Below are 25,416 nucleotides of genomic sequence, written 5' to 3' on the forward strand. Positions count from 1 at the left end.
TAACAGATCATCAAGGTGAAAGGGTTTTTTCCATGTTATAGCACGTTTTTTCACAATTTTATCTTTAACTTGATTTATCTAGCACAGGAGCTGAGTTTCCTGGTGTATTTTCACTGCCAGACACACAGAGGAGAGCAGGGACCCTTAGTCCCACTCTGCTCCTCTTTCTGCACTAATTTGGGCATGGGGGAGTGAGGAAGGGCACAGGAGATGATGTCAAGAGTGCAAGGGCACAGCAATAATTGAGGAAATGCTTCTTTCACAGAAGAGTGCACACACCAGGAGATGCTTTCCTAAACCCATTTCTGTTCAGGTTAAGAGAACCTGAATAAAGACAGAAAAAACAACGCCTGCAGCCATAAACTGTTCTGCCAGGAGCACAGGGAGGTGTTCCAGGTGGGGGCTTGGACTGCTCTGCCATGGCCAGGGACGATGGCCATGGGCAGAGATTCCTGGCCATGGCCAGGGATTGATGCCCAATCCAGGGATTGATGCCCATGGCCAGGGATTGATGCCCAATCCAGGGATTGATGCCCAATCCAGGGATTGATGCCCATGGCTAGAGATTGATGCCCATGGCCAGGGATTGATGCCCATGGCCAGGGATTGATGCCCCATCCAGGGATTGATGCCCAAAGCCAGGGATTGATGCCCATGGGCAGGGATTGATGCCCAAAGCCAGGAATTGATGCCCAAAGCCAGGAATTGATGCCCATGGCCAGAGATTCCTGTCCCTGACCAGGGATTGATGCCCAATTCAGGGATTGATGCCCAATCCAGGGATTGATGCCCCATCCAGGGATTGATGCCCACAGGGCCCGAGCTGGGGGTCCTGCAGCTCCAGGGGATGGAGCAAAGGGAAGCAGCAGGGAGCAGATGGCCAGGGCAGGGCAGTGAGGAAGGAGCCCCAGCCCTGCTCTCCCCTGCTGCCCCCCAGCCTCAGGGGCTGCATAATTATCCCTGTGGAGCCAATAAAAGCTCGTTGAGCTCATTGTCCTCCAGATAACAGAGCCCAGACCTGGAGGACTGGCAGGACTGACCTCTCATGCCAGTTCTGACTGGAGCAAAATCCCCTGGAAAAATCCTGCTAATGAATGGGGCACATTATCTCATCTTTCCCATGCTGGGTTTTTGTTCATAACTAAATCCCCCATTGAGGATAAAAAAAAAAAAACAGAAAAAGAAAAAAGAAACAGTAAAAGGTAGGATAGATCCTACACCCACTCTAGCTGAAAAAATCCTTGTTCTGAGGTATTTTTCAAGATAAAAAAAAATCAAAAGCACCATGAGCTAATACATGCTAATTTCCTACTTATTTTAGATGATGTGGATAATTTTAAAACTGTTGATAACAATGAGATTTGCATTTATGTCAAAGAATAATGTAAAAGCAAGCAAACATTTTCAAAATGCAGTTAAAGACCACAGGGAGATGCCTTGGGTGTTGGTTTATTAGGGTTAGGGAACAAAAACCAATAACGTGGCTCGGGGATATCAGAGCACAATGGTCCCTGGGATTCTTTAACACCAGGAAGAGTTAAGATTGCTTAGACAGCAAATTGAGCTGCAGAGCTGTGTTGTACAACACTTAGTAAAATGTATTTATACAGATAAAAACGTGTTTGCTCACACACAGAGCGCTTGCAGTTAACCAGGGAACTAGAGCTGGGTTTAAAAGCACAGATTATTATTCTGTATATCCACTGTGTAACATCCAGCAGGGCCTGGCTGCACATCCCCAGGGGACAGGGTGTGCCTGTGGCTGGGAGCACTGAATGCTCTGGTTATTAGCCCTGCTTATTCCTCCCTGTTCAGCCTGAGCAAATCTCCAGGAGCAGCCCTGCAGTTCCAGCTCTCTTCTAATCGATCTGCTGCAGCCTGAGGAGCCCTGGGACAGCCCTCAGCTCTCACAGCTCCTCTCTGCACTCCCCACATGTGCACACCGACCTTACACACACATTTCTGCCTGTCCTTTGTCCCTCCTGGCAGAGCTGAGGGTGGATCTTCTGGATCCTCTGGATTCCTCCTTCCCTTGCTGACCCATAAAAACACCTCTGTCCTCACTGGCATCGTGGCCAAAACACAGAGTTTGGACAGCCTCTCCCACTCACTCCTTTGCAGCACAGATTAATTTCCTGAATATTTAAGCTCCATCAAGATACAGGTACTACAGACAAAAATGAATAATCACTGCCCATGTGCAGGTTCAGAGGCAAGAAAGAAGGGAATGCTGACTGACAGCTCCATCACACCATTTCTCACCAGCCTCTGTACCTGTTCTTTGCCTTTATTCACACCTGGAGCAGCCTTTTCCCAGTGAAATGTGTGAACTGTGTCATAACTTACCTGCCACTGAGTGGAAACAGCTTTTTGGTTGAAGGCCAGTAAGAGCTGGGAAGGGAGAAGAAGAAGTGGTTTCAGGGAGTCAAGAAAAAGAGGTGGACTTGCAACAGGATTGGAACATGGCACCAACCACCAAGAGGTTCTCAAGGTGTGTCCCCCTGAGGGAATTCAGGGGGTATTTGCTCAATCTTTGAGCTACTGCAGGCAAGGAGAGGTGACCAAAATCCTGTGTGATGCCACTCACAGCCTAGCAGGCACACCAGAGTGAGCAAGACCCCATGACAAACAGGGGAAATTCACATATTGGATTATTCCAGGTGATCAAAATGAGACATTTACAAGGATCCACACCCTTCCCTCAGGATATTTTAAGTGCAACCTTCTCCCTCTCAGAGTTGAAGCAGAATCTCTCATTCACACTGGTGGGATTGCTGCTGAAACCTCAAAAAGGAGCCAGAAACTTAAGTTTCATATAAGGACACAAACTCACAATGGTAAAAACAAGGCTTTCTTGGCCAGTCCACAGTTCCAGACATTCAGCCTTATTTCCCTTGCTCATTTTCAGCCCATTTATTCCAAGATAAACCCTCTGGCACTGCAGTGAATAATCCCCTTCTCTCCTGGGATTCAGAGTGAAAAGGGAACGTGTCCCTCTGCATGACAGAGAGAACTGCTAAAATAAAGATGTTGCTGAGGATGGAATTTTCAGCCTCCCTCTCTTTGGGGGTGTGAACGGCACCAGGATGCAGGACCAGGGGCCACGTCCTGCCGGGTCACCAGGTCAGCTCTGAGTGCATCCCTCAGTAATTTTGCCAGCCTGCCATCTGTGACACGGGGAGCAGGTGTTCAGTGGAGCAGGGTCAGTGCATGGATCTGAAACCAGCCATTCCCAGCAAACAGCAGCTCTGGAGCCTGCCTGTGCACTGGGGGCTCGCTCCTTGAGAGAAAAGGCAATAGGTAAGGCAAAAGGCAAAAGGTAAATAGATTTACCAGGGGTTTTTACCACAACCAGGATCTGGGTAAGAGCAGAGGGCCAGTGAGTGCACAGCACCACAGCCCTGGGCATGGCAGGCAGGAGGATGGCACCTCCCCCAGAACCTGAGAGGAGGCAAAGCAAGGGCAAAACACCCAGCAAGGTCTGCAGGGTGATGTTGTCCTCCACTGTCCCCCATTGCTCTACACACAGAATTACAGAATGGTTTGGGTTGAAAAGTGTAGGACACAGAATAATTCGCATTGACTCTGTGGTTTCTCAGAAGGTTATAGAGCAATTCATTCAAAACATGATTTCTTTATATATTATTTACAGAGACCAATATGATTGGATGGGTGAAGTTAACACCTCTTCAACCACACTGGTCAAGCCAGAGAGCCATCAAGAAGTCCCTCCTCTAAAAAGGAATGAATAACAAAGATATAGTTAACAAAACATCTCTTCTTTTTTACAGTAAATCACCTGAGAAAGAAATTTTACAAACCAAAACATCCCAGGCATGAAATCAGGGCTACAGGAAGGGATCTTGAAGCTCATTCTGTGCCACCTGGCCACTGCCAGGGATGGGGCAGCCACAGCTTCTCTGATCACCCTGTGCCAGGGCCTCACCACCCTGACAGGGAAGAATTTTTCCCCAATATCTGATTTAAATCTGCCCTCTGACAGCTGAAATCCATTTCCCCCATTTCCATCACTACCTGTCTTGGGGAGTGGTCGGAGACCACACAATGGTAACCAGGTCAGGACAAGGAGAACAGGTCTGAGCCAGAGTTCAGCTGCTAAAATCAGCCTGTGCCTGCCTTGAGAGGCACAGGAATTAGGATGCACAGTGTTCCAGACAGGCCCCTCTTCACCCAGATTCTGCAGCCCACAGCCCACAGTGGAAACAGAAATTAATAAGCATAAGGTTTCTAAAGAACATCTTGGAAAGTCTTCTGAATATTTTATTGTAAGTACTTAGATACACACTCACGGAAGCTCAGCTTATTCATTCTAGTGAGTGCTAAAATCCTTGTGGGATACCTGAGGACTAATTGGTTTTGTCTGTGTGAGTGTCTAGTTGTCTAGTCACTGCATGAATCAGGCAGTGCTGAGCCCCCAGCTCGCCCTGAGAGCTCCCTGAAGCTGCAGAGCCAGGCTGTGGTGTCTGGCTCTGTCAGTGCTGGGGTTCAGAAGTTCTCCAGGCCATGCATTATTACTGATGCTCCCTGCATGGCACACGGCTGCTGCAGGGGAGGAATCTCACGCAAGCACCCTGAGCCAGGGCTGCTGCAGCAGGGGAGGAGCAGGCTGGGGGTTCATTAATCCCACCCTGGGGGATGTGGGCAGGGGTCCTGCCTGCTCAGCTCCCCTGCCCATCCACACCTCTCCCCTTGCTCTCCAAACAGGAGGTTTGTGCAGGGCCTGGCCAATCTCAGCAGTGAGCAAGGAGCTCTGAGAGGAAAGGGCTGAGACAGATGCAAACAGCCCCAGGTTTGTCCTTCCAGCTTTGTGCAGCAGCAAGGGAAGCTGGAAGCCTGGGAATTACCTGGGACAGATCCAAGCTTAGCCCAGGTTCCCCACATGGAGGGAACAAACCTTGGGAGGTGGGACATTAGGAAGATGCTAACAGAGTGAGCCCTGTTGGTTCAGCACTTATAAGGTCGAGCCTTTGCCCTGTAACCACGACTGGACACCTGTCCCAGGTAAAACCCTATAAAATGCCAGGCTAACCACACCCCTGGTCTCAGGATGCTGCCTTGGGTCAGAGCATTCAATCCTCTCTCTGAGCTCTCCATCACACCCATCTCATTTATCAGCCCCCAGCCAGGCTGGGACTGGGGTCACGGGGATCCCCTCCCCACAGGGGGGTGGGACTCACTGCCCCTGGCACTGGCTGGAGCTCCAGCAGAAGCTGGGGTACAGAACACCTTGCACCCCTCTCCTGCTCTTCCCTCGAGGCTGAATTCCAGCTTTGCACCAGTGCACGGAGCTGCTTGTCCTGGGGTCCCCTCGGTGCAGCTTTCCTAAAGGACAGCTCAGAACCACGAGCTGCTGTGACATCCTCCCCCTCAACATGTGCAACAACACAAAGCAATTTGCTCGCTTTGTAACCCTGAACCTGGTGCCTCAGGGTGTGAGTTGGCTCCTGCCAGGGCCCTGGAGGGAGCAGGTTCCCTCTGCTCTTCCAGCAGTGCAGATGTCACTGGGTACAGTCACACAGGTGTCACCTTCTTCCTCAGCACCAATTACAGGTTACAGCTATTGAAGGCATTCTTATATTTCAGTACAAACCTTGTTCCATGTCTCATTGATACAATTTCATTAATACAATCAATAGATCTACATTCTCCTGGAAGAGCCTGGTCCACTGCTGGTATCACCACTTGAGTGATTAATTTTTTATGACATTTGTTTTTCCAAATACCAGCTTAAAATCAGTGCAGCAACTCCAAAGTTTGGTTTCTCTAGTGTAACTTGTAGGGATGCCCTAGCACAGTATTTTAGGAGATGCTTTATCAACTAATTTATTGGTTTTGATCACAAAGTCCCAACCTCAAACGTGCTGTAAGCTTTGTCATCCTGCTTCTCCCTCTGTGGCTGCTGCCCTTCCCCAGTGCAGGAAATCTAAAATGAAATGGCAACTTCTTGGAGAAGGAGAGGTGGGCTGGCCCTGGGGGCAATGGCATCAGCTCTGCAAACAGAGAATGATCTCCCCTCATCACCTGCCACTTGATATCCCTATCAAAGCCACGGCTGCTGGAGGGCACCATCTTATTAAGACTGGAAATTCTTTTGGGAGCGCAGTCACAAGTGCCCTGACATATGGAAATGGATGTAATTTCATCTGATGAGACAGCTAACACTCAGAAGGAGCAGCAGCTCTGTGTCTGGGCAAGGGAACAGCCACTTCTGCCAGTGTTTGAAGATTTCAAAGGCCAGAGGAGATCACTGCATGTTATCGTGGCTAAAACCACAGTCTGTTCCCTGCTTGTTGGCCAGGATATCTCTATTTATGTGCAGCTGAAGCATACAAGCTCTCCCTGCTCTGAGCAGCACCTATTCTGCTTATTTTTGGTGATGGTAATTGCTGGGTCACACAGTGGGGTGTTTAGTTAATTAAGGCATGGCAATAAAACAGCTGGGGGAAAAGAAGGAATTCCACACCACAAAAAAAATCTTAATGCTAAAGTACAACTGAACATGTCTGATGAATTTCTGTTCATGCCAGAGTATCACCAAACTCAGCCAAAGAGCAAAAAAAAAAAGGGACTGATTTTTGTCATTGCCTCTTTGAGGCATTTGGCTGAACAACTCACAGCCCTTGAAATAAAATACAGGGCAGGGAAAGAGAAGTTCAGAGTGCAGAGAAGACATCAGCTTTGACAGGTCACTCAAGAGCAGGAGGGAATGCAGGCAGAGCCCACTTGCAAGGCAAGGTGCTGACAGAGCTGCACTGGACGGAGCAGCCTCCCTTCCCCAGGGAACACCGACCCATTGTGCTCCACAGGGAGGAGGGAGCTCAGGCATGAGCAGGACAGTAAATCTACACAACCTCTGCAAAGTCTTGGCTCAGCCCACTGCATTCAAAATATCTGAATGCAGCTCCATCCACGGTCTCGAGTTCTGCTTTCTAATTTGGTTTGTTAGCGGCGCGAGGCAGGAGCTGTCAGCACGAGCCTGTAAAGCAGCCCAGGAATCCAGACTTACTTGGGACACTGGGTAGAACTAGGAGTTTAAAAAAGGAGGAAGAATCTACCAAAATAGCTGTTTTGCAGCATGGTGCACAGGCCTGACCAAATTAAATGTGTGTATTTTAATTGTTTGTATTATATACCTCAACACTACAGCTTGGTTGTAGTCATGGAACCAAGAACTGGATTTGGCCCATTATAGCATTTGTTTAATGCACTGAATTCTTTGATCCAGACCATCTCCTGTGGAAGCTCCAAAGTGAAATCTCTGTTATCCTGATTCATTTTTGGTCAACTGTTTAAAAAACCTTTTGAGCTCAGGGGTGTGCATCAAGAGGTAATGATTTGCTCCAGGGAGGGAAGGAGCTCGAGTACAGACATTAGAAATATGTGCAAGTTAAATAAAATATTCAAACACAAGATGCTAATTTAGCAGCTTCAAGGGCCATATTTCTCCAGCCAACCCAAGACATAAAAAGACACAATTTCATTAAAATAACCTAAGCCCACTGTTGTTTCAAGTGCTACATTTATTCCAACACAGCCCACCAGCTCTCAATTAGCTGCTTTCACACTCCAAATGCAGCAGGTCTGCAGTGCACAGAAATGTAATTATTCACACACCACCCTGTCACTGCCACTGCTGTCTGTACTTCTAAAGCATCTTGATTACTCCACTGATGAGCACTGTGGAAATGCCTATAAATAAAATAATCATCTCCCCTCATTAAGTTCCAGCTCGTGGACTGAGAAAGGATGATTTCCCTTTGTACGTTCCTTTTGTAAATTTTATCATTTCACAACAGAGGGAGCAACGTGCCTCTGATGGCACTCAAAGAGACAGACTGTCAGGATTCTTGTCAGCATTTCAGCTTTGAGCAGCTTGCATTTCTGCATGAATATTTCCTCCTGAAAATAAAGTGCTGTTTGTCAGAACCACGCATGCAGTAATCTCTTTCTAATGTCAGCATCAGACATGCAAAACCCCCTAATGTCATGTCAGGAGGTCAGATTTTATGGAGCAGTATGTCATGGAAACACTAACAGCCAGCAGAAGCTTCCAGCTCTGACTTCCACACTAAGAGCACACATCTATAATAAAGAACAAGCATTGGAGGAAACCTTCCACTAAAAACAAAGCCTTGGTGAACCAGGTTTGCTCTCCAGGAAGCTTCAACAGCAATTGGTGCTGCAAACAAATATCAAACCTCCCATTCCTGCCAAACCACAGCCTTGCTGGTTTCAGTAACTGCATTACTGGGGGTACATTTGCACACTCTGAAACTCCCAGCAGTGCCTCCAACACGCAAATCAAATATCTCATTTCATAAATGGTGAATTATAAAGGCAAAGGAACAAGTTAAATGTCACATCAGGGCTGATCCTGTCTTGCTGTCCAGCCAGAGGTGCAAGGGAATCACCCTCTGCTCCTGTAAAGAGCTGAAAGGGGGAGAAGAGAGGAGACTGAGGGAAGCTCCTGGAGCATCCCTGCCTCTGCACCATCCAAAGCAACATCTCACCTCCAAACTGCCTGCAGCTCTCAGGGAACTGAGCCCACTCACAGGTTCAGATCACCCTGCCTATTTTAAAAATTTGCCAGTTTCCCCTCTATCTTTACAGTCCCAGGTACTTGAAGATGCAGTTAAGCTTTCCAAGAGCTGGGATAACAGCAGGACTCTGTGCCAGCATGAGCAGGGGGCTGCTCTCAGGCCACATCCAATCATGACACCCTCTGCAGAGCTGCTGTGACCCAAAGGGCTCCTGTCGGATCACCTCAGGGAGCACAGCTCATTTGACTCTCTCCTTCCTCTCTTGACTCTCTCCTTCCTCTCTCCCTGCTCTCTCCCAAGGTTTCCAGTGCATCACTCCTGGCATCACTGCCCATTCCCAGCAGGTCACTGTGTCTGTGGACAGTCACCCTCTCATGTTCAAACTGTGCACCTGAGGAAGGAAAAGGGCTGTGCTGACACAAGTGGAAAGGAAAGCTTTGGCAGAGAGATGGGATTTTTTGTGTACCTGAAGCTGGAACCTGACAGTAACTAATGTGCAGGACACAGGATGGGACAAAGCAAGAATCACAGGATGGTTTGGGTTGGAAGGGACCTTAAAGATCATTTAGTTCCAGCCCCCTGCCATGGGCAGGGACACCAGACTATCAGGTCAGAGTGACATGCTGCTCTCAGCTCCCAGGCACTACACTACACCCCTGGACTGTGCAGGACATTGTAAGAACCTCTATCTGGGATGAACACTTTTATTTGTAAAATCTGCATTTTCTTGGACAGAGCCATTACTTGAATAATTTTCTCCAGAGACAGGACAGGGTTATTTTAAAGCAAAACCATCAATCCCTAGAATAGCCAGCATCCAAACCCACGCAAGAGCTGTGCTGCCTCACTCCAGAATCTGGAGCAGGAAAAATAGTGACAAAAATAAAATCTTTCCTCAATTACAACAAACAGAAATGTTAAACCAAGCTCGGAATTGTCCTTGAAGAATCTAGCTCTTCCCAGCTCTAAAACTGATCCCCCACATTCATGTAAGGCTTTTCATAGATACAGCAATATGAAATGGCTCGTTGCTGTATAGCTGCTAACAAGAGACAGATGTTTCCTTCAGTTCCAGCAACGTGTAGACATGAAGCACATTTTGATGACCTGCGAAATATTTCTGCCTCTTTCTGCACGTTACCCCCTCGTGCATTTAGCCGAGGGAATGCTCCACAGCCCCACACTTTCCCTGCTCACTCTGGAGCCGGCCAGAAGAGCGTGCTTGGATCAACCCCTTCATCTTAGCAAGCCTTCACCAGAGGGCAGGGAAAGTCAAGCAACACGTTTCACTGAGTGGAGCCAGCGCTGGAGAGTTCCTCCAGTCAGCCCAGAGCTGGATCAGCTGGTGGCTGCGGGCCCAGCTCCCCGTTATTTTGTTATTTATTTAGCTGGCCCAGCAGACACGCACCGCACGGCGGCGAGCATCTGTTCCACCCAGACCCACGGCTACATTCTTGACTTGGTATTAATATCAGGGGAAATTTAGTAACCCAACCACCATACTTCTAAGGGAACAGATGGCAGCAATCATCTCAGCTTAATCCTAGGCTTCAAGAACTGCTCTGAGTCAGCAAAGCCGCGCGGCGGGAGGAAGAAGAAGGCGCCACATCTGTAAAACCTCCTACCTGCTTCCCATCCAGGGTGTACAGCTTTTTGACCACCCCTGTCTCCAGTTTGATGGCTTCGGTGATGTCAGTGAGGACCTGCTCGAAGGAGTGGGCAGTCTTCTTGTTGAGGAGCACGCGCACGGCCTTGCGGGGCTTCACGCCGCTGCGGATGATGGTCACCAGCTTGGGGCGCACGAAATCCTTGTTCTCCTTGGCCTGGGCGCTGTTGCTGCTGGCCAGGGACTGAGGTGCTTTCTGGTTGGCAGAGGTCTTCACGTTGACAGACCAGTTGGGGTTGACGTTCTTGGTGTATTCCACCTTCTTGAAGAAGTTGTCGGACGAGCAGACGTAACTCTCGCCTTGGGGAAGGAAACGAGATCCCACAGTGACCACCAGCTCTGTGCTCTTCCCCCCTGAATCATGCAAGCCATTAACAATTCCTATTTTGATAATTTCCATTAGCACTCCCACGGCAGCTCGTTCTTAAAACACTCTGCCTTGTTTTAGTTGTATTTATGGTTATTTAAAATATTGCTGGTGTTTCCACAAAGTAAGCGAGTCAGCCATCAGCAAATACATTCAACCACGTGAACCAGGGGTTAAAAGAGGTTGAGTCATAAAGGTGTTTAGGTACTTGAAGATGCAGCTAAGCTTTCTAAGAGCTTCAGAACACCAAGTTCATTTGACCACCCTGATTATTTTATAAATTTGCCAATTTCCCCTTTATCTTTACAGTCCCAGGTACTTGAAGATGCAGCTAAGCTTTCCAAGAGCTTCAGAACACCAAATTCATTTGACCACCCCAATTATTTTATAAATTTGCCAGTTTCCCCTTCATCTTTACAGTCCTAGGTACTACTTCAGTGTCATTCCCTGCCAAGAGGACATCAGCATTCATCCACAAAGTGCCTTCTGCATCATGCCTGAAAAATAATCAAAATCTAGTCCTGATTTTGATCCACTAAAAGTAGCCTTGATAAATCTAGCAGGCATAACAAATATGCACTGTTAGAGCATCAGTGGTTTATTAGGGAACAGACTCAATGGCAGCTGAGATTAAACACTGCACCAAATACCACTCCTAGATTTACATGGCTGGTACCAACCAAAAATACATTAAATCCATATTTAGACATGGCAGAGAAGAGTTACAGGGTCTCTTTAGTAATTTACAAAAAGCCCTTCCCTATCCCACCCCAAATTAGTTTCAGGCTTTGTCTGTAATTTACAGGCTCCTATCTATCTAAGGTTTTAAAAGCACCTTAAAAGATTTGTAGGAGCTTCTTTTGGGCCTGCAAATCTGATGGATGCTGGAAGAGTTATTACTAGAATGAGACTGTAAACCAGTATCCCTAAGGGAATGTAGCTGTCTGGTCTGAAATGACTCAGGCTGCACTGAAAAAAAGTCACTCACTGCTGGAGGAAGAAGCTTTCGTCTCACCATTAGATAAAATTTTAATAGGAGCTGAAGGCATGACATGAGTACCTGTAGGATTTTAGAGTCTCTTCTGGTGTTTTCTTTGTCTGACCTTACAGAATTAAGTTCTTCACGTGCTATGATATGTTTGAAATCAAAATACAGATTTAACTATACTGAAAAACAAATTTTTTTTAAATAAGAAATTCCTTTTTTTATTCTTTACAAAAAAAAACCAGATTGGCTGCATTTCCTTGTCTGTCCCTGACTGCAGACTCCAAGGCTCAGACATCTTTGAAAAGCCCATCCCACAGCCAAGTCTGGCTTCCCATCCAGGGATCTCTAGGACAGGATTTGACATCCAGTTGGCAAAACACGGATTTCCAAACATCCCCCAGATTTTCACATGGCCCAGGCATGTAACATGCCCAGGATAAAGTTCACACTGAACTCCTTCTGCTGACTAAACTGCACTTCTGATGGAGGCACCAGAACCCGTGGTGAGACCACAACAGACACACAATAAACACATTTTTAACTGGCTTAAAACAGCACCCTGTGCATTTCTGTCCCTATTACTGATCAGGGTGTGATGCCACAAGCAGCCATAGAAAAGATGCAGGATTCTAACTTATTTTAACCCCATCTTTGTACCCATTTTGCCACCGTGATGCCCACTTGTGGTGTTTACATCACCAACTGCAGCTCATCTCTATCAGTTGTATAAAAATAACAAAAATCCTTGATCAACAGGAAGTAGATATAGTGTTTGCCCTTCTAGAGATGGAATACAAATACAGAAGAGAGAAGAGAGCTGACAAGGTTCATGATGAACACTCAGTTGGGCATTTTGTCAACTACTGTACCCCAAATTAACAATAATCCCCCCAGCAGGTTCTGTTGGCTTGAACAAACAGTAAAAATCTCTATTTGCTGACAGCAACACCCCTCAACAAACCAACCAGGCAGCCCTGCCCATAGCTGGAGCTCCTTAACCTCCTACATTTTGTGAATCTGACTCAGTAGAAACTCAAATATACTCCCCAGAGTACCACACATTATATAAAATTCCCTCTGGGGATATCATTTTCCAGAAGCTTTGAACACTTCAGATCTTTCTGATTAATAAGTGATAAGTTGTGGTTTATTCATCTGCTGCAGCCAAGGGACACCTGGTGCAGAGCAGGCCCAGGCTTCTCTCCAGTTCCACACTGAGAGAAGGCAGCAAGAGCCTGGAATGCTCCCAGGGAATTAAAACCTGAGCCCTCCCAAGCCCATAATCCCTGGGCAGCAGAGCCCTCCCAAGAGTGCTCAGCAGAACTGTGCGTTATCCTCTGGAAAAGGGATTTCTGTGTTTGAATGCAGCTCTAAGTGATTTGAATGCTGCTGCCAACCCTGCCCCAGCTCCTGACCTCACCTGCACCTCTGTTTCCCCACCTGGAAAACAGAAGGAGACAATCCGCCTCTGAAGAGTGGCAAGGCTTGACTTTCATCTGCATTTGACCCTCACCTGTATTATTTTTCACAGTGAAAGCAAGTACACATTTGCACTGTGTTCTGTAGACACGTGAGGTGCTGGAGCACATTTTCTATGAACAAGCTGCATGTTTTAAAGTAAGCTGAAGAGATCCTTGATCTGTCTGGTGCAGCACCATCACTCTCAGTTCCAGCTGGGTCCTTTTGGAGTCCTCACTGCACAGCATAGCTGTTTGTGTATTTACACCACTGCACAAAGGCAACAGAGGCACGAAGGCAAAACTCTTGTAGGGTTTGTTCTGCAGATGTGAGCTTAGGCAGATCCACATACTGGCCTCCCAAGCTGTGCTCACACCCACAAGTGGAAAATGGAATCTGCCCTTTCTCCCTTTGTCTCATTTAACCCAAAGCCCAGCAAATAAAATCTGTACTTTACTCGATTCTGAAACTGGAGAGGAATTTCCTTGGAGTGTCACTCCAGAGCAGCAGTTCAGAGCAGCAGCTCCTCAGCATCGTTTCTGCAGTCACAGCAGCACAGCTCCAGGGAAGAGGAGCTTTTCTGTCCTTCCTCCCTGACCTAAGGAGGTCAGCTTTAACTTCATTTAAAAAGCACTTCAACTAATGTCTTCCCTAACTCAATTTATGACCCTCAAACAGCAGCAGAATCACCATTCAGGTTCCTCAGTGAGGCACATGCATTTGCCAGCCAGGGCACACTTCCCACAGTGAATTTCACCTCCCACAGTGCAGTTTTCACCCAACTCTTACCATGGTGGCAGCAGGATTGAGCAAGCCTGGGCTGAAGACCTATGAACTTTCCAGCTTTTAACTGCCCAATGTGGCCAGGAGATCATAAAAAAGAGAAATCTTCCAGGGAATAGAGCTACCATGGAGGGAGGAGTGGGCTCTCTGTGGGCTTCTCTGCCACATCTGTCTGTGCTAAGCCTATAATGAGAAGTCAAGGTGCACAACTGTGCCAGGCACAGAAATGTGACTGACAGACACGGCATGACAGCAGGAGATGTGCTCAGCAAACAGGAGTGGGAAGGGGATGTGAGATCTTGTCACGAGCAAAAGAAACAACTCCAAGAAGAATCTCACTCCCCAGCCCTGAGCACAAAAATCTGTGCACAAATATTTCCAGGAATATTTTCAGTGTGGAGCCAGCCAGCAGCTGTGCACACGTGCAGAGATCCCACTGCAAGCCACGGGAAGGTGCAATGGACAATCACATCACTCATTCTTAACAAACCCCAAAAAGAGAGCCCCAAAGAGACACACAGGGGTGGGGAGCATCATCCTGACAAACCCCTGTGGTGCCAAGGTTTGTGTAGGGCAGGGCCAGCTCAGAGCACGGTGCCCTTTTGACCCTGCAGAGCCAGAGCCCACAGGGGGATGTGCACTGTCACCATGCCAGGGTGCTCCAGACGTGTCACATGTGCCACCAAACCAGCCAAGGCATTTCCTCACTCCTCCTGCCCGCCCTCAGCAAAGGCTGGGCTGGCTGCACACCTCAGACCTCCTGCCATGACCATCATGTTTGCCATTTGCTTGTATCACACAGAATTACTCCAGCTTCAAGTGCATGACACATCCCAGTGCTTCCAGATCCGATGGAAACACAAGGAGATTATTCAGCTCCTAAAGAAGGGATGATCTCAGCAAAGATAAGGTTTGCCTTAGAGGAGATTCCTTAGAAAAACCCTAAGCTCCAGATGAGTGCTAATCCTCCAACCCTCTTACAGCAGCTCCCTGTGACAATACCAAAAATGACAGGCTGTGCTCTCAGAAGAAGTTATCCCTCCTCAGCATGCACCAGCAACTTTCCAAGGATAATGAACTGCGGGCAGAAGTCTTTTGAGAAAAGTCAGGAAAGCTGGATTGAGGCCATTTTGAATGTCTAAGTGTTAACAGTTATTCCAGGAACAGTCTCTGTGGGCAGCAGTCAATTATTTTGGCTGTTAGCTCTGCAGTTGCAAAGTTGAAATTGTGCTACTGTGCCCAGCTTTTGTATTTCATGGAATTTACCAGGGCTGCAGCAGGAATTAAGTGGACTTAACACCTTGCAGAGTTCATTCCATGTGGTGTTGGAGGAGGCCTTGGGTTTCAATTGCATGAACTTGCTGCTGCTTTATGAGTTAAAAAGACCTACCCTAGTTTAAAAGATTTACAAAAGATCTACTCCAGCCTGGCAAAATGAACCCTGGGAGAGCTCCCTTCCCCTGGCTCCTCCATGAACAGAAGCACCTCTTGTTCTGCTGAAGCAGTGGAAGAAATGCTTGATTAGAAATCACCTTCAAAACCAGGCAATGCCCTTAAAGAAATTTTGGGACACACCAGTCCTAGAGTGACAGCCAGGATGAGCAAACAAATAAAACAGAACCCCATGGACAAATTTTGTTATGCAGGATGTAATTAGCTGAGCCATCAGGCCAACAGACACCCACAGAAAACAATTCCACAGGTTTCCAAGGTTTCAGTGTGAAAGTGCAGGAATTTCACTTTTCCAGGCAAGCTGGAACACACACACTGGGTGGGGATTCCAGGATGTTTCCTACAAACCCCTCAGTCCCAGCACACACCAGACTCTGCACAGTTCCAGGGCGGAGCCCCTCCTATGATTACTTTAAATACTCCTGGACAAGATTTTGGAAAATATTCCCAAGGGCATGACAGGATACAAAAAGTTTGGAATCACTTTCTGGAATATCTCACACAGCCCAAGAGCATTTGCAATGAAACCACACTGAGAAAACAAAATCCTACTCAGCTTTTTTTTAGTGTTTGATATGAAACAAGGGCAAATTTCAAACAAGCAGCCCTGGACAGGACATAAAATCCACCTTTGGATGCCTCCACTCCCAGGTTGTGCCTCACTGTCCATTTCATTGTGTCAAGAAGTTGAATATGGGAAAGCAGCAAAATTGTGGAGAGAGCTAAAAAAACCTTTTGTCCCACAAAGCACTCATTTTTGGGACAATGGGGGCTGGAACAAGTGGCCAAGAGCAGCGTTTCTGGAGTCATCTTTGCTGCTGAAGTCAGTGCACAACATCAGCTTCCACCTCTACCCAGCGCCCCATTCAAGGACAAAAATAATCAGAGCTGAGGTGGGACAACCTCTCATCACATCAGGTCTACAAGAAGAGCTCAAAATGAACCAGGGACCAAACCACCATGTCCAGATACCAAATTTTAGCTGAAAGTTGGACAAAATGTGAGCTGCTCTATGATTATCTTGAGAAAGGCTGGAAAGGATGGCACATGATTATACATAAATCAAGTTTCCAAAGCCCTGGTCACTGGAACCAGTCATATATGAAGGGGAACAAAGCTCACCTGGTGCTCTTTTCCAAAAGATTCACCTGCAGCACCTTGGGCCAGCATCCACTCCTGACCCAGCCAAGGCAGTGGCTTGAGGTGCTGTCAGAGTTTGCTGGTGCCAGGGTGAGCTGGAGCAGGATCTGCCCTGCACCTAACCAGCACAAAGATTAAGGAGGAATAAAACCCTGATCAACATCAGCAGGTGCATCATTCACAAATATATTAAAGCTGAATGCTGAAAATAGGAAATCAGGATTGAGACAATGATTGCAGGGATGGAAGATGGGTGCTAGGGCTGAAAAGGGGAAGAAAAAATGATCAGGTGGGTGGATTTTGAGAGAAGGTCACTGGGACATGAAACAGCTCCCTGGAAAAGAATGGAAAAAGCAACCTGTGGCCAGTGAGGGAGAACTCAGCTAGAGACTCCTGAGGGCTCCCAAACGTGAGATGTTAGGGTGCAGTACAGGAAAGGACCAGGGGGCTCATCCCAACAGATGGAAGGAAAGTGAAAAAAAGAGTATGAAACACTTCACTTGTTCTCATTATGAGAGTAACCTTGAGTGCCAGGGAAGAACTCTGGGTCTGGAGAACAAAAGGGTGATTCCAAGCCCCAGTTAATTAGCAGCACACAATGTGGGTTTTGTTCACCTGAAATCTCTGTCCCTAGCACACTGGTGCTGTGAAATATCATTCTCTACCCTCCAGAATTACATTCAGGTTACACTGTATAAGGACATTTTGAAATCAGAAGTAATCAAGTACTTAGAACATGATGTGAAATATTGTAATTCACAAGTAATTCAGTCATTCACAAGTAATTCAGTCATTCACAAGTAATTCAGTCATTCACAAGTTGTTGCCATCAAACCACTGAGATGAGCCTCTTTGATGACTTTTCCTAGGTTCTACTTGTTTATTGGAAATTACCAGGATAAATTAGCCCCATCATAGCAACAAGCATTGGTTTGGTTGCCCTCAGTCTCCAAGCAGAAAGCCAATTTATGAGGCAGACATGCCCTGGCTGTGTGTGCACTGTTCCTGTGTGTTGTAGCAGAATTATTCCCAAATTCTGGGTTTCCTGCAGGTACCTTGCACACAGCTATGCAAACACCCCAGCTAAGGGCAGAGTTCACCACAAGGCTGGTTATAACCACGGTGTTGTAAATTGCTTTTTTACAGCAGAGGCGTAGGTCACCCCTAGAAATATGGGATCAATAGCAGCGTGCAGACCTGCTCTGGCATGGCCAAAAAATGGATTCCTTTGTCTTCACTCTGCTCAGGTTTTATTTTCCCAGCTGATGTTCTGCTGAGGACACAGCCACACAGACAATCCCATTTTGGGTTTAGTGCCTCTTCTTCAGTGCTGTCTCCAGATGCCATTTTGGCAGAACAAAGCCAGATTCCAAATGCCAGCATCTCCTGTCTGTACCTCAACCAACAAAATGTATTTTCATGAACCAGGTACCTCCTTACCTGCAGCAAAACCCATTTAAAGCAGGTGTAACAACTAAAGCTTTCTTAACTTCACTGACAAAAATCAGGAAGAGTGTAAGAGGAGGAAGAGTGTAAAAAGAGAATAAAAACCTGCATTTTCTCCTGAGTTATTTCTGAAGATTTGCATGAAACCTAGGACAAGCAGGACTGAGAGCTGCCATTAGAGAAAGGCTGTGGCCATATTGAGAGACCAGAATAAAACACGGCAGAATCTCTAAAATTAAGGGAGGCCACACCTCCATTCGACAGCTGCAATTGGGCTGAGAACTCCACTAGGAAGCATCACAGCCCTGAAAGGCAGCAATTTCTTCCCGGGAAAACTCCTCTATGGAAACCAAGATTTATTCCACATTCTCGTCCCCGCAAAGAATTTTGGGGAGATGAATAAATATCCTGCTTGGCAGAGAAGGGATTCTGGGGAGAGCTGCTCCAGTCAAGGTCACACAATGACTCGCTGCCGAGCTGCCCCTGCAGTTCGTGCCTCACACACACCCATTGTCTTCCACCAAAAGCAAAAATCCTGGTGGATTTTCGGTGGTTACCAAACCGGCCAGGGCGTCTGCTTGGAGAAAAACGCCGAGGAAAAAGGAAGAGCACCTCCCCTGCTGCAACAGGGTATTCCAGGCCCGAACAAAGAATGAATTGCTGGGGGAAGAGAAAAGCAGCGTGGCTGTGGGTGCCCTCCTTCCACCCAGCTCTGCTGCCAGCACAGCTGGCCCGGGGGCCTGCCCCGGGCAGGGAGGCAGGGCTGGAGCCCCGAATTGATGCAGGGCTTGTGCTGACAGCCCCAGGAGCGGCAGCGGGAGCAGCGCGGCTCCGGCACGGCTGGCAGCCGGGCAAACCTCCCCGCAGGGCATCCCTGCCCAGCAGGATGGGGTTTGATTCATCCCTCAGCCCACAGTGACACGGAGAGGGGCAGGCACGGCCACAGCCCCCCTGGACACGGGGACACGCTCGGGGCTGCCCTGAGCATCCCCCGCACAGCCGGAGCGGCCGGGGGATGCTCCCCGCACCGCCCCGGAGCCAGCACGGCCAGCAGCGCAGGAGAGTCCCCAAAGGCACACGGGGCACGTCCCTGTGACCCAGCCCCTGCTCGAACCCCGCTCGTGGGCACCACACGGGCTCCCCGTTCCCCATCCGCACACAGCATCGCTCTGCGAGACCCCCAGAGCCCCTCCCAGACTGCCCGGCACAGCTGCACCCCTCCTGAGCACCCAAACCCAGAGAAACCCCACACCTGAGCACCAACCCCAGCCCAGAGAAACCCCACGTCTGAGCACCAACCCCAGCCCAGAGAAACCCCACAGCTGAGCATGAACCCAAACCCAGAGAAACCCAACCCTCCTGAGCATGAACCCCAGCCCAGAGAAACCCCACGTCTGAGCACCAACCCCAGCCCAGAGAAACCCCACACCTCCTGAGCGCCCACCCAAACCCAGAGAAACCCCACACCTCCCTGTCGTTAACCCTCCTCATGCCTCCCTCCACACAGACACACGCATGAGCCCCAAGTTTCACCAAGTGCAGCCTGTCCAAAACGCCCCTGCCCGTTCACAAACCTGGCTCATTAAACCCCCTCTCTAATCAGGCTGTGTCAACTCCCAGCACACCCCTGCACCCCAAGCACTGAACCCCCCCAGCCCCCACCCCCAAACACCCATCGCACTCTGCACCCCCAGCACCCCCTGCACACCCCAAAGTGCCCACATGGCCCAGGCCACACCCTCTGCACACACACGGTACCCCAAAAACCCACCGGGGCACAAACCCCTCCCAGCCCCGGCACAGGGTGTGCACCGTACCCCAAAAACCCCACCGGGGCACAAACCCCTCCCAGCCCGGCTCTCGCTCGCCACAGGAACGCCCCAGCCCCTCTCTCCTCCTTTCCCATTCATCCCCACCCACCCCACCGGGAAACGCGCTGCACCCAGCCGGGGTCACCCTGAGGCAGCCCCGACAGACGTGGGGACACCCACGGGACACACGGACACGGGCCGGACACACGGACACAGCCATGGGCAGGACACAGGGGCCGGACACACGGACACAGCCAGGGGCCGGACACACGGGCCGGACATACGGACACAGCCGTGAGCCGGATACAGGGACACAGCTGCGAGCTGGGCACATGGACACAGCCGGGGGGCGGACACACGGACACAGCCAGGGGTCGGACACACAGACACAGCCATGGGCAGGACACACGGGCCGGACACACAGACACAGCCGCGGGCCGGACACACCCACGGGCCGGACACACGGACACACCCACGGGCCGGACACACGGACACAGCCGCGGGCCGGACACAGGGGCCGGACACACGGACACACCCACGGGCCGGACACACGGACACAGCCGCGGGCCGGACACGCCCCTCCGGCCGCACACCTGCACCGGGGGCGCGCCGGGCAGGGCTCAGCGGCGCTCAGCATCCCCGGGGGCCGGGGAACGCGACCCTGCGGGCAGCCCGGGCGGTGCAGCTCCCTCCCCTCGCCGCCCCTCTCTGCTCGGCGCTCGGTACCTTCCTCCAGCTCGTCCATGCTGCCGATCTTCCGAGAGCCGTCGATGGTGTAGATGTAGCGCACTCCCTGGGGCAGGTTGATGTTGTCGGACAGGGAGCGGGTCAGGTCCGCCAGGAGGGCGTCGAAACTTCGGAAGCGGTCGGAGGACACGGCGTATACAATCCCCTTGAAGTAGCGGTCCCCGTTGCGATAGAAACGCACCTTCTTGGCTTTCTTCTCGTTACTCAGCGCCTGTAAGGTCCGGGTTCTGTAGAAGCTACAGTGAGCGCTGTGAGTGGGGCTGGGCAAGCCGTTCATCCGTGTGCCTCGCATGTTTCTGGACGCCTTGTCTCTTTCGTCAAAGTGTCCAAAATCAAGTTCCATAGTTTGGTGAACCCTAAAGATCTGAAGCTGTGCGGGAAGGAGATGGGGAGAGAAGGAGGGCAAAGGGACGGGTTAGAGCCCGGCAGAGCCACAACCCCGAGAGCAAAATGACAGAGCTAAGGCTGTGTGTGGAGCAGGACAGATGCATTTGGGAAGCGCCCCCTCCCCTGACCCAGATTTGTATCGATTCTGGGGACTGAGAGTAGGAGGGGTCCTCGCATTTTGAAAGGGATCCAAGTGCTGGGGGCAGGGAGCACGTTTCTACGGAGCTGCCTGCTCCTGCACCTGGGAGTTTTCAAAGTGCAGCAAATTGGGACTCGGGGCCAAAGGGATACATGACAATCACAGCTCAGCCCCCAAAAAAACTCGTCCAAACACCAGTTGGCAATGAATTAAACCTCTGAGCCCGGCGAGGTTTCCTCTGGCAACAGAAAACAAGGAGATCCCAGTAAGTCAGCCCTTCAATCTGTCGAATCACGGAAGGACCCAGAGCATCTGAATGTTTAACATTAGAATAAACTGGCATTTATGAAAGAATGGTCACAGGGGAATAAGCAGTTTCTTTGTGACAGCCTGTTCAATAAGGGTTAGCGATGAGATCCAGCCCACCCTTCCCCCTATCCGCAGCCCCCTCCTAGCCCATCAATCAATTCCCAGGACCAGCCTACATCTCTGAGAAGAAATGACTGCAAAGAGAAATCTGTCATTGAAACGCAGCTTCGGTAAGCTCTTTTCAGCCCGAGCCGCCTCTGAATTGCATTTTTTTTTCTTTTTTTGCTCCCGTTTAATGAGGAGGAGAAAAGGGGCTATTTCCACCCCCCGCTTGCAGCCCTAAGTGATTTAATAGCTGGAAGTGCCCGTGCCCCAGGGACACGCCGCCCCTGCTCCTCACCTTTCATTGTTCTGAGCACGGGGGGCTTCCAGCACAGAAAAGCCGAGGCTGGGGCTGACACCCAGCCTGCAGGAATTGTGCCCTGTCTCCAGTTTATGCTGGAGAAGAACGTTCCTGCTGCACCAAACCCCAGCACAAAAGGAGAAGGAAGCCCCCCAGCCCTGCAATAGAGACCCCCCACTCCCCCAGCACATGCACCCCGCGTTTGTCGCTCTCATGTTAACACTGAAAGGGGATTTACAGCGCTTGGCAGCCAGGTACAAACCCAGGAAAAGCTGTTGCTATCTCATCCCCGCCCTTCACGCTCGCCAGAATGAAGCTCCTTCCCTGTATTTTACAATGTCAGCGTGACCCATGCAGGAAAAAATCCTTGTTCCCCGGGCTGCAGTGAGGCAGACAACAATGCAGACAAATCCTCACAGAAACCCCAAGTTGGGAACATTCCCCCCACGCCGCCAGCTGGGGTAGATTCAGCCTGGTGTCATGCACTGAACAATGAAACATCCAAGCAACTTCGGGAATGAATCGGGAGGATGCAGAGGTTTTGATTTTAAAATGAGCTGCAGATGCTGCAAGGCACCAAGAAAAGATTGCTCCTTTCTCTTACTTTTCTGCATGCGAGGCACTCAGGAAAGCTCTACTCACCGGTTTTCAGTGCGCAGGGTGGAGATGCTGAGAGAAAGAAAACCAGGCTCACTCTGCCTTTGTTGTCTGAGCTCCAAGCAAGAAATTCCTGCCAGGGTGGATGAGACGCCTCCTAGGTCCTAGTGCCTTGTTCCATCCCTTCGCGGTAACTTTGCCTCAGTGATTTTCACCCTCACCATCAGCCCTCTGCTCACAGTCTGTGTTTGAGGGGAAAACGGGGGGCTGATTCCAGCTCTGGACAGGTCAACAGATGGGCAAATAAAAGGTTTAGAGGGGCAACGTTGGCGGTGATTTTGGAAGGATGCAAATTTCTCCTTGAATGCAGTTGTACCAAGAAATCATCTGGCCCAACCTAAAAAAATAAAAAAATAATAATAATAAAAAAAAAATTAAAAAAAAAAAAAAAAAAAAAGGGATAACTGCCCCAGTCCTAAAGGATGAGCAGTACAGGGAGGTCACAATCACAATCCCACAGTGTGGCACAGTGCTGGCACAAGACTCCTGTGCGTTAGGAAGGCAACTGAGAAAATCTCTGACCAGTGGCACTGGGCACAGTCCTGCCCCTGTGCTGGTTTTACACGGCATCTGTGGTTTACTCTGGCAAGCAGAAAGGGAGAATTCACTTGGTGGTTCTGCATGAGGTGCCCCTGAATACTTTTTCTCTGTTAACGTTGGACACAAGCCAAAGCCAGAGCGCTGAATCCCAGTTCATTCAAATCCCCAGGGGCTTCAGGATGGAGTCATTCAACACAAGCTAAACCCAGCAGATCCAGCTCATATCCCACAGTAAGAGAAGTTTATTTTCTGATTCCACTGCAGGAGGACCCAGCTGTTAAAAGATTGTCCTGGGCTCTTTCACTTTGACAGCAAAATCTTTCACCTGCTTTCTGGGTGGAGATTTCCATGCTGCAGCACCACTAACCCTGCTCCTAACCCCACTGGTGCTGGCCTCATCTTTATTTTTGAGAAGAATGGGGTTTGGAAATGGAAGAGTTTTCCCATCTGTGGAAGGAAATCTTCCCTAACAACACTGCGTCTGTTTCGAGTGAAAACATCAGATGTTGTCATTTTGGCACATCACAGCAGTATCACATTTACACAGAAGGAGTCAGTATTTATTCCAGCTTTGTCTGCCCTGTGCACCACAGTCCAGGCAACACTGACACAAACCCACTGAGAGCTCATTTCTGTCTGCCAGCAACTTTCACACATGACATTTGTAAAAAGTTTCTTATTCCCTCAAACCACCCTTTTATTCAAAGGCTCCCAGGCATCCTCTGCTGGAGCTTCTGGCTGCTCCCTTGTGTGCGTGGGCAGATCCCTGCAGAGGGGACAGATCTGCTCTCCTCCCCCAGGAATTGGCCCTTGAGAGGAGCACGGGGAAGAAGGGGAAGAACAGGGTCTGTCCTCTCCAGGGTGTATTTCAGGAGTCTCTGGATGCAGTTACAAGAAGTATGTGGGACTTCAAACCTCGCCCTTCCCACTAGATCCTATTCTGAATTAGATAATCCCTGGCTGTTCATCCCCATGAGCTTAATCTGTCCAAAATTAACAATTCTTTCCTTTAACACAACACTGCTGTAAATATAAATCTGCCCATGCTTTAAAAATTTGTCAAAAATAGAAATGGTTCAGCATGTGCCAAGTACAGCAGCAGCAAGAATAGAGAAAAGGAGAGTTTTCATTCAGCCTTCAGTGGCACGCACAGCTTTGACAGAGCAGAGGAAGATTTTTGGGATGATGGCTAAAGATTACACCAAAGTAACCAGGCAGGACGATGTGGAATTGTACCACAATGTGTTGATGTCTCAAATTTGACTCGTATGGAGGTTGTGAGGACAGCAAAGGGTGTCAAGCATCATTGACAGATGGCTCCTCTTCCTGCATCCCAGCCCACACCCGCTGTGAGATGAGCGTGTCTGCATGGACACGTCTGCTCAGGACAGGGACAGGAGCTTTTGGGAGCAAGGACACTTCCTTTGAAAAGCATTTTTAAAGAATTGCTCCAACAAGAGGACTGGAATTTGCCCCTGAGTGAAGGATAAGGTTTCTACAGCAAATCATGGTGATGTTCATCTTGGGTAAAACCTCGAGTTCCTCCTAAATGGTGCCCAAACACCTCCAGTGTGTCCTCCCCTAATCCTGCCACGAGACCAGGAGGATCTCACAAGCCAGAGCACCAGCAGAGGTGAAGAGCCCTGGAGCCAGACTGATTTCACATCTTCTCACTGAAATCACACCGTATTTGCTTCTCTCCAAGTGAGAACAGAAGCACCTCAAACCACAGACATCAGCACAGAAATAAGCAGCAGTTTCTTGAGGAAAGCAAGGGTCTGCTCCTGACTTCATTTCTTCTTCAGAGCTTCTTCCCTGGCCTTAAGGAGTTAATGCCAGTCAAAACATATTTACATCAGAAGAGACTCACCCTCTGAGACATCATAATCTAAACAGTTTTAGGCAGCATGAGCGACTGAGAATTGGAAAGAAAATTCCACTTCCCATCAACAATTTCATCTAGCTGCAAAGGAAAGATAAATTTAGCTCTTCAGATTAAATTATCTACTTTAAATCAGGTGAATCATCTTTCCTCCAGGAAGGTAATATTTAGACTTTTGCCTGTGTAACTAAATCCATACAAATACATGTTTGTTGACATTGCTGAGCAACCGTGACACTTTGGAAAGGCACAGGCTGCAGGTGACAGGGGTTGTGTGACTGCTGTGTGCTAACTTCTCCATGCACACCTAGAAAATCCAGTTTCTAGCATCACTGGGAGCTGCAGTCTCAAACACTCTATGTCAATGTCCAGTTGCTTTGCTATGCAATTTCCTGACTTCCATAAAAATTGCCTCTGAACAAGAGATGAGTTAGAGTGATAAGCAGCCAAGGTCTAGCTGTAGCACAGAATCATGGAAAAATCAAGTGATCACTGGGTTTGAAGGAAGTCTTGGATCAACATCCTCAAGTCAGTTATTTATAAGCACATGTTCAGTTATTTTTCTTATTTTACCCTCTGTTGTTCTGGAGTGCTTGGAAATTGTCATCCCCGATCACCGCTGTCAAAGCTCTGCTTGATGTAACTTAAACACCAAAACTCTCTGAAACGCCAAATTATTA

General features: G+C 49.0%; 1 protein-coding gene across 2 annotated transcripts in view; it reads right to left on the reverse strand.

The window, feature by feature from the left end:
- Positions 1-23,616, reverse strand: part of DCX (doublecortin) — a 70,317-nt gene extending 46,701 nt beyond the window's left edge. For both annotated transcript variants that reach the window (XM_063416756.1, XM_063416755.1), the window contains exons 1-2: positions 20,399-23,616; positions 10,187-10,527 (exon numbers count right to left, since the gene is read on the reverse strand). In XM_063416756.1, the coding sequence (XP_063272826.1) occupies positions 10,187-10,527; positions 20,399-20,762 (705 nt within the window). In that variant the 5' untranslated portion in view covers positions 20,763-23,616. The remainder of the gene's footprint in view (positions 1-10,186; positions 10,528-20,398) is intronic.
- Positions 23,617-25,416: the final 1,800 nt, after the last annotated feature.

Source organism: Prinia subflava, chromosome 20 (assembly GCF_021018805.1).
Source record: "Prinia subflava isolate CZ2003 ecotype Zambia chromosome 20, Cam_Psub_1.2, whole genome shotgun sequence".
Taxonomy (NCBI): domain Eukaryota; kingdom Metazoa; phylum Chordata; class Aves; order Passeriformes; family Cisticolidae; genus Prinia; species Prinia subflava.